Source organism: Pelodiscus sinensis, chromosome 5, assembly GCF_049634645.1.
Source record: "Pelodiscus sinensis isolate JC-2024 chromosome 5, ASM4963464v1, whole genome shotgun sequence".
Taxonomy (NCBI): domain Eukaryota; kingdom Metazoa; phylum Chordata; order Testudines; family Trionychidae; genus Pelodiscus; species Pelodiscus sinensis.
The window spans coordinates 85,976,997-85,990,107 of record NC_134715.1 but is presented as its reverse complement, the minus strand read 5'-3'; the positions used below and the strand labels follow the sequence as shown (position 1 = coordinate 85,990,107).

The 13,111-nt window shown below is 40.7% G+C and overlaps 1 protein-coding gene across 16 annotated transcripts in view; it reads left to right on the top strand.

The window, feature by feature from the left end:
* FIP1L1 (factor interacting with PAPOLA and CPSF1) overlaps positions 1-12,212 on the top strand; it is a 101,884-nt gene extending 89,672 nt beyond the window's left edge. For all 16 annotated transcript variants that reach the window (XM_075930418.1, XM_075930419.1, XM_075930424.1 and 13 more), the window contains 2 exons: positions 10,966-11,103; positions 11,889-12,212. In XM_075930418.1, coding sequence (XP_075786533.1) covers positions 10,966-11,103; positions 11,889-12,036 — 286 coding nt within the window. In that variant the 3' untranslated portion in view covers positions 12,037-12,212. The remainder of the gene's footprint in view (positions 1-10,965; positions 11,104-11,888) is intronic.
* Positions 12,213-13,111: the final 899 nt, after the last annotated feature.

The window sequence follows — 13,111 nt, the reverse complement described above, 5'->3', positions numbered from 1 at the left end:
AATTTTATGTGATTAAATGTAGACACTACTGCTATCTTCGGTATGTTTTTGTGCACAAGAACAGAGAATTTAATATTGAATTGGATGTGACATAAGTGAGTTGAGGGATGAAAATTACTTTGCTCAGAGTTTATTTCATGCTTTTCTAATGTCTGCAAAATATTTTGGGATTAATGCCTTGACTCTTCAGTTAATTGTTTTGATCTGTTTCTTTTTTATATACACATTAGCTGTTACATTGATTTTGGGATTGTCACCTTAATTGTTTTGTGTTACAGAATGTGAACAGAACGCCAAGAATTAGTATTATCTTTGTAAGAGAGAAGAGGTTTTTTTGTCATCTTTATCAACCATTGAAGGCATGAAAGAATTGTTAAAGACCTAAATTAGGTGCAAGAAAACTTAGTTCTTATTTTGTGCAGACACAGACATAGTGGTGATGTGGTCCTGTACTGTGTCAGAGTTTTGTGTTGCAAATTACAGGGTTAGTGTTTAAAAACTTAAGTCCAATTTAAACATCTGTTTCTCAGGCAGGTTGATTGAAGGCCAGAAAAAAGGCTGGTCATTCAGGGGTGCCTTAATGACTTCCAGGCCCAGGGAAGTCTCTGTGTTGCTGCCAGAGATATCAGTAAAGGAGGGGGAAGAGGAGGCCTCAGCTTTTTTTTTTTTTTTTTTTTTAAATGTGTCTAAATTATCCACCATCTGCAGCAAAGCTGTTGCCACATGGCTATGTAAGGAAGCAAGAGGCCCTTAACTAGTAAAAAGTAGATTTGGGAGTAACAAAGAAAGTGGGAGAAGATTTAAAAGGACAGATAATTCATATATGGTAATGTTTTTTAAGCTTTTTTATGGTTTAGTTCGCTTTTCAAAAATAAAAACACTGTGAGGAGGAAAAAGAGAATGGGAATTTTACACATAACAAAGAACATTAAATTTTAGGGAGCGAATACTTACTATCTCTGTGTTTTTTGTTTCTCTCAGTTTAAGATGCCCAGAAATAATGTTTCCATGAGGTTTAAAGTAGACATCATGTTTTGTGCAGGAAAAAGTAAAATGAAGCTATATATGCACTTCTGTTGTGGTCCTACAAATGAAAAAATCTGTGTCTGCTCTATTGCATTTTTTACTAATGGAAGATAACCAGAGTGAATGTTACTGCAAATATGCAAGTTAATGTGGTTTTAATATGATCCCACAGCCATCTTTACATCTTCCCCATACTACCTCTCTCTGTATATGAAAATTGTGCATATTTTATACATATTTTGCTTAATCCCACTCCCTGCTGTTCAAAATGGTGCTTTCTTTCTTGGTTTGTAGTCTCTTCAGGGCAAGAACCAAGTCTTTGTGCTAAGGTACAATTTTCAAGCTAGTTATTACGAACACCTTAAAATACAAATACTTGGTTGACTTCCACCCTTAGTCTCAGCAGGATACCTTGTAAAGAATGAATTTTGCTGTTTAAATCAATTTGAAGGGTTTTAGTAAAATATCTGATAAAATTTTCAAATATGGATGCTTTGTTGGGAGTGGCATTTTCAAATATGCTGAACACTCTTGGCCATCACTGAAGTGAACAGCAGTTTTCTCAGAACCTCTAAAATTGTGCTAATTTCTGATTTGATGCCTAAATATGGAGTCAGATATTGACCTTTAAGCACCCATGTTTGAAAATTGTGGGCATAAAATGTTTGCGCGTGGTAGAGTGTACACAAACATTGATTGTGTGTATATGTTCAATTATTGTGTGCACGTGCTATCTATATGGTAAAATATTGTAGTCGTGATAAATTTTTATTTCTCTCATTGAGAATATTTCTGACATTCGGAACCTGAGCTGCTTCAAATACCCATAGATTATTACTTTAAGCTACCTGCCAGGCAGAGAAATGTTGTTTCCTTCTGTCCAAAGTCATAGAATCTCTATTTCTGCTCTGAAAACTCACTTGAGCCATTGCCCAAGACTTGGCTATATTTGTTCAGTCCTGCACCAGTAATTGGATTGGAAGCCAATATTATTCAGCTCTGCAGGACAAAAAAGTCAGCTTTAAATGATTGGAAAGGGTATGTGACAGTTCATTTTTTAAATGCCGTCTTGAGGAGGTAAATTTCAACCTTCTAAGAAGAGGTAGTGAAAGGAGGCTTTCCTGGATTCTATCCCACTTGGATTTCTCTGTCAGAAAGGGCACTGATGAAATATTAGATTCTTCGTTGAGTGTTGTCCCTAGAGGTTCTTCGCTTTGTGTGATGGCGTACCTATGACTAGGATCGGAGGTCTTCGGTAGCCATGCTTCTCCTATGCTCACCCCATCATGCACTTTAAGCAGTGTTTATATACTGAGTTATCCAGTCACCCTCAGTATTTTCTCAACCACTCTGGGACTGGGCCTCTAACAGACTGACTCCCTTTCTCTCTCTCTCTCTCTCTCTCTCTTTCACTGTCCTGGCTTTAGGTGCATTAAGTCAGCGGTTTCCAACCGCCGGTTCATGGACCAGTGCTGGGTTGCAAACTGTTGGCTGCTGGGCCGTGGCGGCTCTGGGGGCTAGGGCTGGGGTACATTGCCCAGCACCTCCCCTTCCGCCACAGCTGTTGCAGGGTAGGATCTACTCCCAAACAAAGAAGAGTGTTTTGTGGCGGGAGGTCCGTACAGACCCCGGCGCGGCAGCTTTAGAACAGCTGTGACCTGGGAAGCAGTGCAGAGCTAGGCGAGGGGGATGGGGCAGGCACTGAAGGATCCGGGGGCAGGGCTAGTGCTGGGATGATTTGGGGGTAGAGGGTTCTGGGAGCGAAGCTAATACTGGGGGGCTCTGGGAGCAGGGCTAATGCTGGGGAGCTCTAAGAGGTGGGGGTTGGCACTGGGGCATCTGTGGCAGGGAGCTGCCACTGGGGAGCTCTGGGGGTGGGGCTAGTAGTGAGGGACTACAGGGGCAGGGCTGCACCTGAGGGTGAGGCTAATATTGGGAGGACTCTGGGGGGATTGGGTGCAGTGGGACTCTGGAAACACGAGGCTAGCACTGAGTGTCTGGTGGGGGCTCTAAGGGGTGGGGAGCTGGCACTGGGAGGCTCTGAGGGCGGGAGGCAGACATGGGGGGATTGGGTGCAGGTGACTCTGGGGTCACTTGCTGACACTGGGAGGGTAGTGGCGGGGGAGTTCTAGGGGTTAGATCTGGCACTGTGGGGCTCAGGGGGCCAGGGTACACTCCAGCCCCCAGAGCTGCTGAAAACAGCTGGCTTCAGTTATGGCAGCCGCCCACCACATGGCAACTCCTAGAGCTGAAGCCAGTTGTTTGTGGCAGCTCTGAGGGCCAGGGCTTTTGGCGGTCCGGTAATATTTTATTTGCATATTCATTATTTATGTAATGAATATGAAAACGTGCAAATAAAATGTTACCAGTCCACCAAACGTTTGTGAATGTGTTTGCCAGTCCGTGGTATGAAAAACGTTGGAAACCACTTCATTACGTTTCTGCTTTAGATACTTGTTTCTCCCTCTCATATTTTTACCTGAAAAAAAAAATTCCACTCTCTCCTCTATATTATTTCCTAGCAGAGATTCCACAGTCCTTCCCGGTTGGGATGTTCTCTCCTCATCTGTGCCCAGAAGCTCTGGCTTTAAGATGTGCTTTTTTTACTGTGAGAGTATTCCCATGAGTGATAGTCACTCCCAGGCGAGCCAACAGTCTCTCCAGACCCCTAGGCAAGGTGTGTGGGGCGGGAAGCACAGCTCAGCACTCATGAAAGGGATAAGTCCTCAAGCTGATGGGGTGGGGCAGCTAGCCCTCATTTCTGCCCAGATAACTCCTCCAACATTGTCCAAAGTGCGCTGCCCAAGGCTCTGGTGGCCTGGGGCGCTGGTGACTCCTATTTCCTTAGTTGAAAGGCACAGACCAGAAAAGACTGGCCTCAAACTCAAGTTAATTATAATGGACCACATACAGATCCTGAGACCTCTCTTCCACAGCACTGATCCTCCTCGGCGTCATCGATGTTGACGCCGCTCCTTGTACACTGGGAAGTGAAAGTTTGCTGTTTTCTTTCCAAAAGATGAAAATCCTGGCCTCACCCTCCAAGAAGCCACCCCCCAAAAAGACCATCACAGCAAAGTTGTGGTTGTCATGTTGTTTTCATTGAGATGTAGCTGTTCTGACAGTCTGCTTACCTGTTGTACTGATGCTTTGGCAGGTCCAAAGACCCTAAGGGTACGTCTAGACTACAAGCCTCTTTCGAAAGAGGCTTTTTCGAAAGAGCTCTTTTTGAAAGAGGCTTTTTCGAAAGAGATTGTCTAGACAGCCCCAGGGGTTTTGAAAAAGCAATCAGCTTTTCTGAAAGAGAACACCCAGGCAATCTGAATGCTCTCTTTTGAAAAAGCCCTGTTTGTGTTCAGGAACGCCTATTTTCAAAAGAGCTCTTTTGAAAAAAGGCATTCTTCCTGCTAAAAGTAGGTTTACCAATATCGAAAAAACTGCTGCATTTTTTTCGATTTAATGTTGAAAGAGCACGACAGCAGTCTAGATGCAGGTGAAATTTTTTTTTCTCAAAAAGCCACTTTTTTGGAAAAAATTTAGTAGTCTAGACACACCCTAAGAGTGTAAAATCTCATGAGAAGATTCCACCGTGTGAGACTGACAAAGGTAATGAGACTGAGGGGTAACCAGGTTAGTCTGTAACTTTAAAAATGAGTAGTCCTATGGCACCGTAGAGACCAATAAAAATATGTATAGAATCACAAGCTTTTGTGGTCAAAACCTACTTCTTCAGATGAGCTTGAGTAGGGGGGGGAAAAAAGAAAAGGTAATGAGAGAAGCTCCAAATTGGCTCTGCCCTCTATCCTGAAACATACGACTCTCAAGTGCCTCGGCAGCGGCAAAATCACCAAAAGACCTCTCTATTGGCATAGCCATTTGGTGGCCATTCAGCATGCTACATTTTGACTGTTGTACCACATGGTACCAACGAGCTTTTCACTGATGTCTCATTGTATGACATCTCAACATTTGAGGCTAAGGATGCATATGCTAGTATCTCAGGAGTTTAGGTTCCTGAAAGAACCTGGCAGTTTCTAACACCCTGGAGTTGACTCTCTTCTGTACTGATCTGCTACAATCCATGTCTCTTCCCCACACCAACATTCTCCCTCACCTCCTAGAACTGGCCTCCCTTCTCTAATGGAGAAGAAGAAAAGGCAGAAAAGGCACTGCTGCACTGTGCAATCTTCCATCATAACAGAACATGGCTCAGCATCAAACGCACGCCAACCCAGTGCACAACTGAATGAAGTCTTTTGTATGATCACCCATGGAGGCCACCTAATATGCTTATTCCCTCAAAGTAGGCATATTGGGATCCATGGGCAGAGTATAGGCATCCTTTCCTCAACCATCCTCTCACAGAAGGGCTTTACAGACATAGCCTCTCTCCATCTTCTTGGTTTCCATGCCACCAAAGCTAGAGTTAGAATTTCTGGAGGAATCAGGAAGAGGAAGTAGAGGAAGAAGGCAGACCACTGGCTAACATCTCATCCTTTCCAGATGATGCAATCATGCACTGCTTCCCATTGTTGCAGATGACCTAAGACACATCCAAGAACTCTTTAGTAGAGTAGTGGACGCTCTACAGATCCCTCTAGAAGAAGTCTGTGAACAACAACATACGTTGTTAATCATACAAGCCTCCACGTTGGCAAGACTCACACTTGTGAGTGAGTCTTATTAAACCAACTAAAAGTAATCTGGCAGACCCATGTGTCCATATCATTAATCTGAAAGTGGATAAACAAAAACTTTTATGTCCCTGTGTCACGGAGATGGGGGGGGGGGCAACCAGGCCCTGCACCCCCTTCAGAAGATTTATTGGTTCACAGGAATACAGCATAACACAGACTTGTTAGTACAGGAACCAGGAGTAGTCAATACAATCCATCGTGAGTATAAGAGGGCCCCGAGCAGGACCCTCAGCCCCCCCCCCCCCCCCGCATCCTAAGCCAACTGAAACCAACTCCCACCCTCAGCAACCAGTCCAGCCCTGCAGACAGCCTCCCCCTCAGTGAGTCACACCCAAAGCTTCCATCCCCAGCTAGGTGCAGTGCCCAGGGAAACTGAGGCGCACACACACACTGTTACAACAGTGCAGCACAAGTCAGTAGAAATCACAACATGACAGAGTGAATACAATCGCCACTTGTCATACCCTGCAAAAAAATACAGGTTTTTTATTTTCCTATTGTACCCCTAATTACCTCATAGTAAATACAGATACTGCTGAGAGAAAATCTTCTGGCACCAGTACATGTGGCAAGCATACACACCTATGTTGAATGAACATGCGCAATACATTTCAAAGAACATCAGTTACAGAAACAGGTAACTGTCTTTTCCCTCCTCCTTCCCCACTTTCAGGGACCCTTTTAATTATGAGAAAATGAGCCACCTTCTTCAACTGGGAGCCAGAGAATCAGTTGCATTCCAACACCGAGGGAAAAAAAAATATTCTAATTACTTCATAATGCAAAAGAAGAACAGCAGATGGAGACCTGTTCTTGATTTGTCAAACTGCAGTGCTTCAGGGTGGTCGTGTTAATAATTTATAATCCCAGCTCTGCAATAGGAGGACTGGCTCAGACCTTGATCTCCAAGATGCATATTTCCATATTTCTATAGACCCTTTACACAAATGGTTTCTTAGATTTGTCCTAGAGTTTTATTTTATTTTAAATATTTGGTTTTCTATGTTTCAAATATATTGATTTCAATTACAACACAGAATGCAAAAGTGTACAGTGTTCACTTTATATTTAGTTTTAATTACAACAGATATTTGCACAAAACATTTGAACAAAAATTGCACATTTGCACAAAAATGTGAACAAAAATTGTATTTTTAATTGAATCCCATACAAGTACTCTGGTGCAGTCTCTTTATCATGAAAGTTGAACTTACAAATATAGAATTTTGTACCAAAAACTTCTGCATTCAAAAATAAAACAATTGATTACAAGTCCACCCTACTTCTTGTTCAGCCAAACACTCAGGCCTTGTCTTCACTCTGCAGAAGATTGACGCTGCCATGATTGATCTTCTAGAGTTCGATTTAGAAAATTGAACTCACAGGGCCCCCCCACTGGCGGCCCATACTCCTGCTCTTGAGTAAGAGAAGTAAATGGGAGCATTTGCTCCTGTCAGCTTCTACCTCTGGGGATAGTGCCAAGCTCAGCTGAAGAAGGTAAGCCGACTCCGGCTATATAGTCTACATAGCTGAAGTTGCATACCTTAAGCTGACCGTCTGGGTTTAATGTAGACCTGGCCTCAGACAGACAAATTTAGTTACTACTTACTGGAGATAATGCGGCCTGCTTCTTCTTTTCAATATCACTTGAAAGTGAGAACAGGGGTTCATTTGGCACTGTTGTAATGAGCGTTGTAAGATATTTATGTGCCAGATTCACTAAAGATTCAGATGTCCTTTCTTGCTTCAACCACCATCCTAGGGGTACATTAATCTATACTGATGATGGGTTTTTCTAGATAATGATCCAGACTGATGAATGTTTATTTTCATCTCATCTGAGTCAGATGGCACCAGCATAAGTTCAGTCACAAATTTAATTAATGCATTATTTTTCTAGAGAGCATCATCAGTATGGAAGCATGCTCTCTGGAATGGTGACCCGAAGCATGAAGAGGCATATGAATGTTTAACATATCTGGCAGTGAATATCTTGCAAAACTGACTACAAAAGTGCCATGTGACCATCTGGTCTCTCTTTCTGGTGACATAAATAAGAAGCAGGCAGCAGAATCTCTCATCAAGATAAACAAATTTGTTTGTCTTAGTGATTGGCAAAACAAGCAGTAGGACTGGGTAGATTTGTGGGCTCTAAAGTTTGTTTTGTTTGAGAGTGTAGTTAGGTAATCAAAAAAAATCTACATTTGTAAGTTACATTTTCAGAGTTAAGAGACTACACTTCAGTACTTGTATGAGGTGAACTGAAAAATTCTATTTCTTTTATCATTTTACATTATTATTTGTAATAATAATATAAAGCGAGGCACTGTGCATCTTGTATTCTGTACCTTAAAGACTCTCAAAACATGTAGATGGTATCATGAGCTTTCGTGGGTACAACTCACTTTTTCAGATGACATGTTTTGTTAGTCTGTAACAGGAAAAACTTAAACAACAAATAGTCTAACAGCACTTTCAAGACTAACTTGTCTACCCCTCTGAAGCTTGTATTCTGTTTTGCAATTGAAATTAATATTGAAAATGTAGAAGAATACTCTCAAATATTTAATATACTTCAGTTGGTGCAATTAATCATGATTAACTTTTTGAGTTAACTGATTGACAGCCCTACTCTTACTACAGTTGGGATTCAGTAAAGTGTCCTTTTCTAGTGAAACTACTTCAACTTGTTTTGAACTATGTATTCTGGTGTTGGATACCTAAGAAGAATACAATAGGAGTGTATTGTGGGTCCAGTACAGCATCTTGTGTGTGTGTGTTTTTTTTTTACCCATCATTGCTTATGTCCCTGAGGTCTGTGGGGGTGCAGGAGTCAGGGCAGGAGCTTGGAGATGTAGGGGGCTGAGGGCAGGAAGCTGGAACTGTCAGGGGTTCAGGAGTCAGGATTAGTCAATCCAGTTGTATTACTTAGCAATGAATCATTACTGTGAGCTAACCAGTGGTGGCTGTTGTCCCATATTTTAATGGATGAAATATTTTAACATATTATGGAGAAACAAATAACATTCATTGGCTTCCTTTATCATTAATCCATTTGCTGAAGTGCCGTGTAATTTTTTTGGAATTAGCATTCTGTAATTTTCAAGGAAATTTTTCAATTATGTACCCAAGATTTAGCTGCCATAGCAGTCCCTAATTTTACTGGTCCACAACAGTAAAATCATTCAAAGCAACATATAGAAACCCGTTGTGAAACTTGATTGTACTCATTCAGGTGTTTATTTCCTTTTCTTCACCCCCATTGCAAGTTTTATGCTCAGGCATGGAGTAGTCAGAAATGCAGTAGTTCTGTTAGGGCATGTCTACACAGCAGGGCTAAAGCCAAAATAAACTACGTAACTTGAGTTACATCAATTGGGTAGCTTAAGTCAAACTAGCTTATTTCGGCTTTTGGCACGATCTACACAGCAGGAAGTCTAAGAGCACTCTTCCTCTGACTTCCCTTATTCCTTGTAAACGAAGAGTTACAGGAGTCAGAGTAAGAAGTCCTCCAACTTGACATTATTTTGACATTATGTCAAAATAACTGCTTGTAGTGTAGACACACTGTGTTTTTTAGGAGTAATGTCAGTTATTGCGAAAAAACACTGCTGTGTAGACATGCCCTTAAGAAATGGCCACTGGCGCCATATAGTGGCAGATCAATTTTCTCTCATCCAAATTTCCATTTCATTGACGTGTGGGAATCTCTGTGGAGCCTGGCTCTAATTCATGTAGAAGGTATATCCTGCACAGCCTCCCCAAATTCCTCCTGATTAGTGGAACCACAAGGATTCTTCTGCACACAAGGTCCCCAGTTCTTTGAAGGAAAAGACAGTGATATATTGAATGTTGGCTTACACTGAAAATGTGGAGCTTTAGTTCTTGCTATAACTTGGAAGCCAGTAAGTTCTTATTCCTTTTAGCTAGTCACTAACTCATAGTGTGATCACATTAGCCTGCACTTAACTTTCAGGTTCTTAACTTGCAGAGATATTCCCCCCCCCCCCCTTTTTTTTTTTTTTTTTGAAGCTATGGAAACTAAGAATTTGTTAAATGTTACTATTCTATCAACTCATCTTCATTGAGCAGCATAGGTGTCAAATGTTACCTATGACACTGCATCTGTTTTTTAACCAAGTCGTAAATAATACCCAACTCTGACACAGCAATTTTCATAAACAGGTTTCAAAACAAAAGTACATTGGATACATGTTGTTCGCAGGGGTGAATAAGAAAAAAAAATGTTAAAATCTATTGTGTTTTCTGTTCGGGTAAATTCAAATAAGCATTTACTGTCAGCTTCTTACTTTATGGAACTCTTTGTTGACATGTGTTTTAGCAGGACAGGACATGTTACAGTATACATTTAAACTGAGATGTTATGGAGTCATACCAAAGCTACAATATTTTACAGGATCTTATATATTTTACAGTATCTTTTTACAGTTTAAGGCCTCCTATATGCCTAGATTTTTCCATCATGGATGTTACTGCATGTTTTTTAACACCTTTGAGATACTGAGAAGAAATAGCTAGTGTGTTCTTTCAAAAACTAAAATATAATACATTTTCATGTGAGTTTCTTACAAAATTTGAATTATTGCATAATAAGCTGTGTGTTTATTTAATAAGATGCTGCTAATTTATTTTTCCTCGCCCCAGTACTTTCTTAGGTCAAAATATCAAGACTCCGAGTACTTAGTCTAGCCCAGGGGTTGGCAATGTATGGCATGCATGCTTTAAGTGGCATGCAAGATGATTTTCAGTGTCACATGCAATGAACAGGCTCCCCCTTGCTCCTCCCCAGTATCCTCAATCCAGTATCATGCACACACACACCCCAAGATTGGAACCAGCTTCCTGGGGGGGGGAGCCCCGAGGCTCCACACCAGACCCAGCTTGCAGGAAAGCACATGTTCCCGGGATGTGGGAGATGCGCTGCCTCCCCATGCCTGGGAGTCCAGGGCAGGGAGACCAAGCTGGGTGCAGTGTGGAGAGAGCACCTTCTGGGCAGAAGAGTACACTGGGGCATGCCACTTCTGAAAGGTGGCTGACCCTTGGTCTAGCTCTTAAGCCAAACAATGTTAGCTTTTTAACATATGCAGTAGATGGTATTTATGAATCCTGACATATGTTGAGTCTGTTTTGCAATTTGTTGTGTAAATGTTAGAATGTGTGTCCCCAGCCACTTGAACATTTCATTAGCTCGCTGAAAGATTTTTTTCTTTCTTCCCATAAGTGATGAAGAGCGATATAGGTATAGAGAATATGCGGAAAGAGGCTATGAACGTCACAGAACAAGCAGAGAGAAAGAGGAACGACACAGAGAAAGGAGACATAGAGAAAAAGAAGAGACTAGACACAAATCATCTCGAAGGTATGATCTTTAATTGGATATTTAAAAAAAAGTTGGTGTATCATGGAAAGGTTGCAAAGATTCCCATGTGCTGCCTGCAGCAAAACTGTCACATAAAAGATATGTAGCTGAAAAGAGGTATTGGTCCAGGGTTACTGTGTAATGTCTCCATTGGCTTTACCTGAGGCAATGTGTAAAATCCTTTGTTTGGACCTTAATGATATAATTTGTATAAGGAGTATAAGTGCTGGGGAATAACAAAAACATTAAAGGAATTACCTGTAGGGGCATTCTAAAGCTGTAAGGATGAAACTTTGCAGTTAGAATAGGAGATACATTTAGAGACAGAATGTCAAGTATCAGAGGGGTAGCCGTGTTAGTCTGAATCTGCAAAAGCGACGAGGAGTCCTGTGGCACCTTATAGACTAACTGAAGTGTAGGAGCATGTCTTCGTCAGGGACATGCATCTGACGAAGTGGGTCTTTGCCCACGAAAGCTTATGCTCCTACACTTCAGTTAGTCTATAAGGTGCCACAGGACTCCTCGTCGCTTTTAGAGACAGAATGTGTCACTCTTGGTTCAAAGTATGGTGTGGATGCATAAAAGCTATTTATTAAATATGAAGCTTGATTGTGATGCACATTTTGTTCTGATCGCTTCTTAATCTTATTTGTCCACATTTTCAAGTACTGCACATGGCATGAAAGTTGCATGTGCAAGATGCAGATTTCTCAAGTAGGCCCTCAAAAAGTGTATAATAGAAGAGTGCTTGTTTGTGTGACTGAGCGTTTTCTTTTTTCTCTTAGTAACAGCAGGCGTCGTCACGACAGTGAAGAAGGGGACAGCCACAGGAGGCACAAACACAAAAAGTCCAAAAGAAGCAAAGAAGGAAAAGAAGCTAGTGGTGAACCTGCCCCTGAACAGGAAAATACTGAAGCTGCGCCTGTGGAATAGTCATGAGTGATATTTGCCTACTTGCATATATATTAGTGCCAGAAATAGATTACTATAAATCTTGTTATTTTTCTGGGTATTAAAGAAATTTACTCTTAATCTTGTTCTGTTAGTACAAAATATAAGGTTAATTTGTTTTTTGAAAATAAAAGAGTGAATTTTTCATGTTAAGTTAAGATTCATGGATTGACTTCATCTTCTTTTTAAGATATTTAAAGGAAAGTGCAGCACTGGCTCTAAGGACTAAAGGGTGATGTTACTGCAGTATTGTAGGAAACTTACACCCAACTTACCCCAAAACTTTCTCTTGTTCCTAAAGTCAGTAGAAGCTGGGGAAGTTTATTCTCCTGTATTGAGGTTGGATTGCTTTCATGTTACTGCATATTAACACCTGCCAATACATCTAAAACAGTGCTAATGGATCTTTGAAGTGTAGCTTTGCCCTTTTAATTCATTACATAAATAAATTCATCCTTTTCTGTGCCATAGGAGAAGTGAGAGGTGTTTGAGAAACTTATACTGGAAGGTATGGCAGAAATATTAGAAAAACGTAAAATATTCACCTTATTATTTGTGTGATTGGAGAGTATTTATATTACATATAAAATGTTTAACACCATTTTAAAATATACAAATTAGTGCAGGAGGATGACTTAAATAGTTAAAATGATTAAAGATTGGATAACCAGTTTAATGGAAACCAAAAGTAGTTATCCTTTAGTCCTGCTTCTCTGGCCCTTGTAAAATAAAGTTGGACTTGGCATATTTTCTAGAGACAACTGTCCAGAATACCTTTTAAAAAAAAGTTAATGGAAAGCTCTGACTTCAAAATATTAGTAATTTCAATGAAGAGCACCTATAATTGTTTGAGGGGAGCGGAAAAGACACTCTTTTGAACATATTATCTTCAGAAAAGGTTTGAGTCTAGTAAAACATGTACTACCACTATCCAAATAGATAATCAGCAGTCAATCTGGAAATACATTTAATAATTTATCCATGAATTTTAAAAAAGTTAAATATGAAATCCTAATCTTTCTAGATTATCTGCAGTTAGTCAAATTTTGGGACGAAT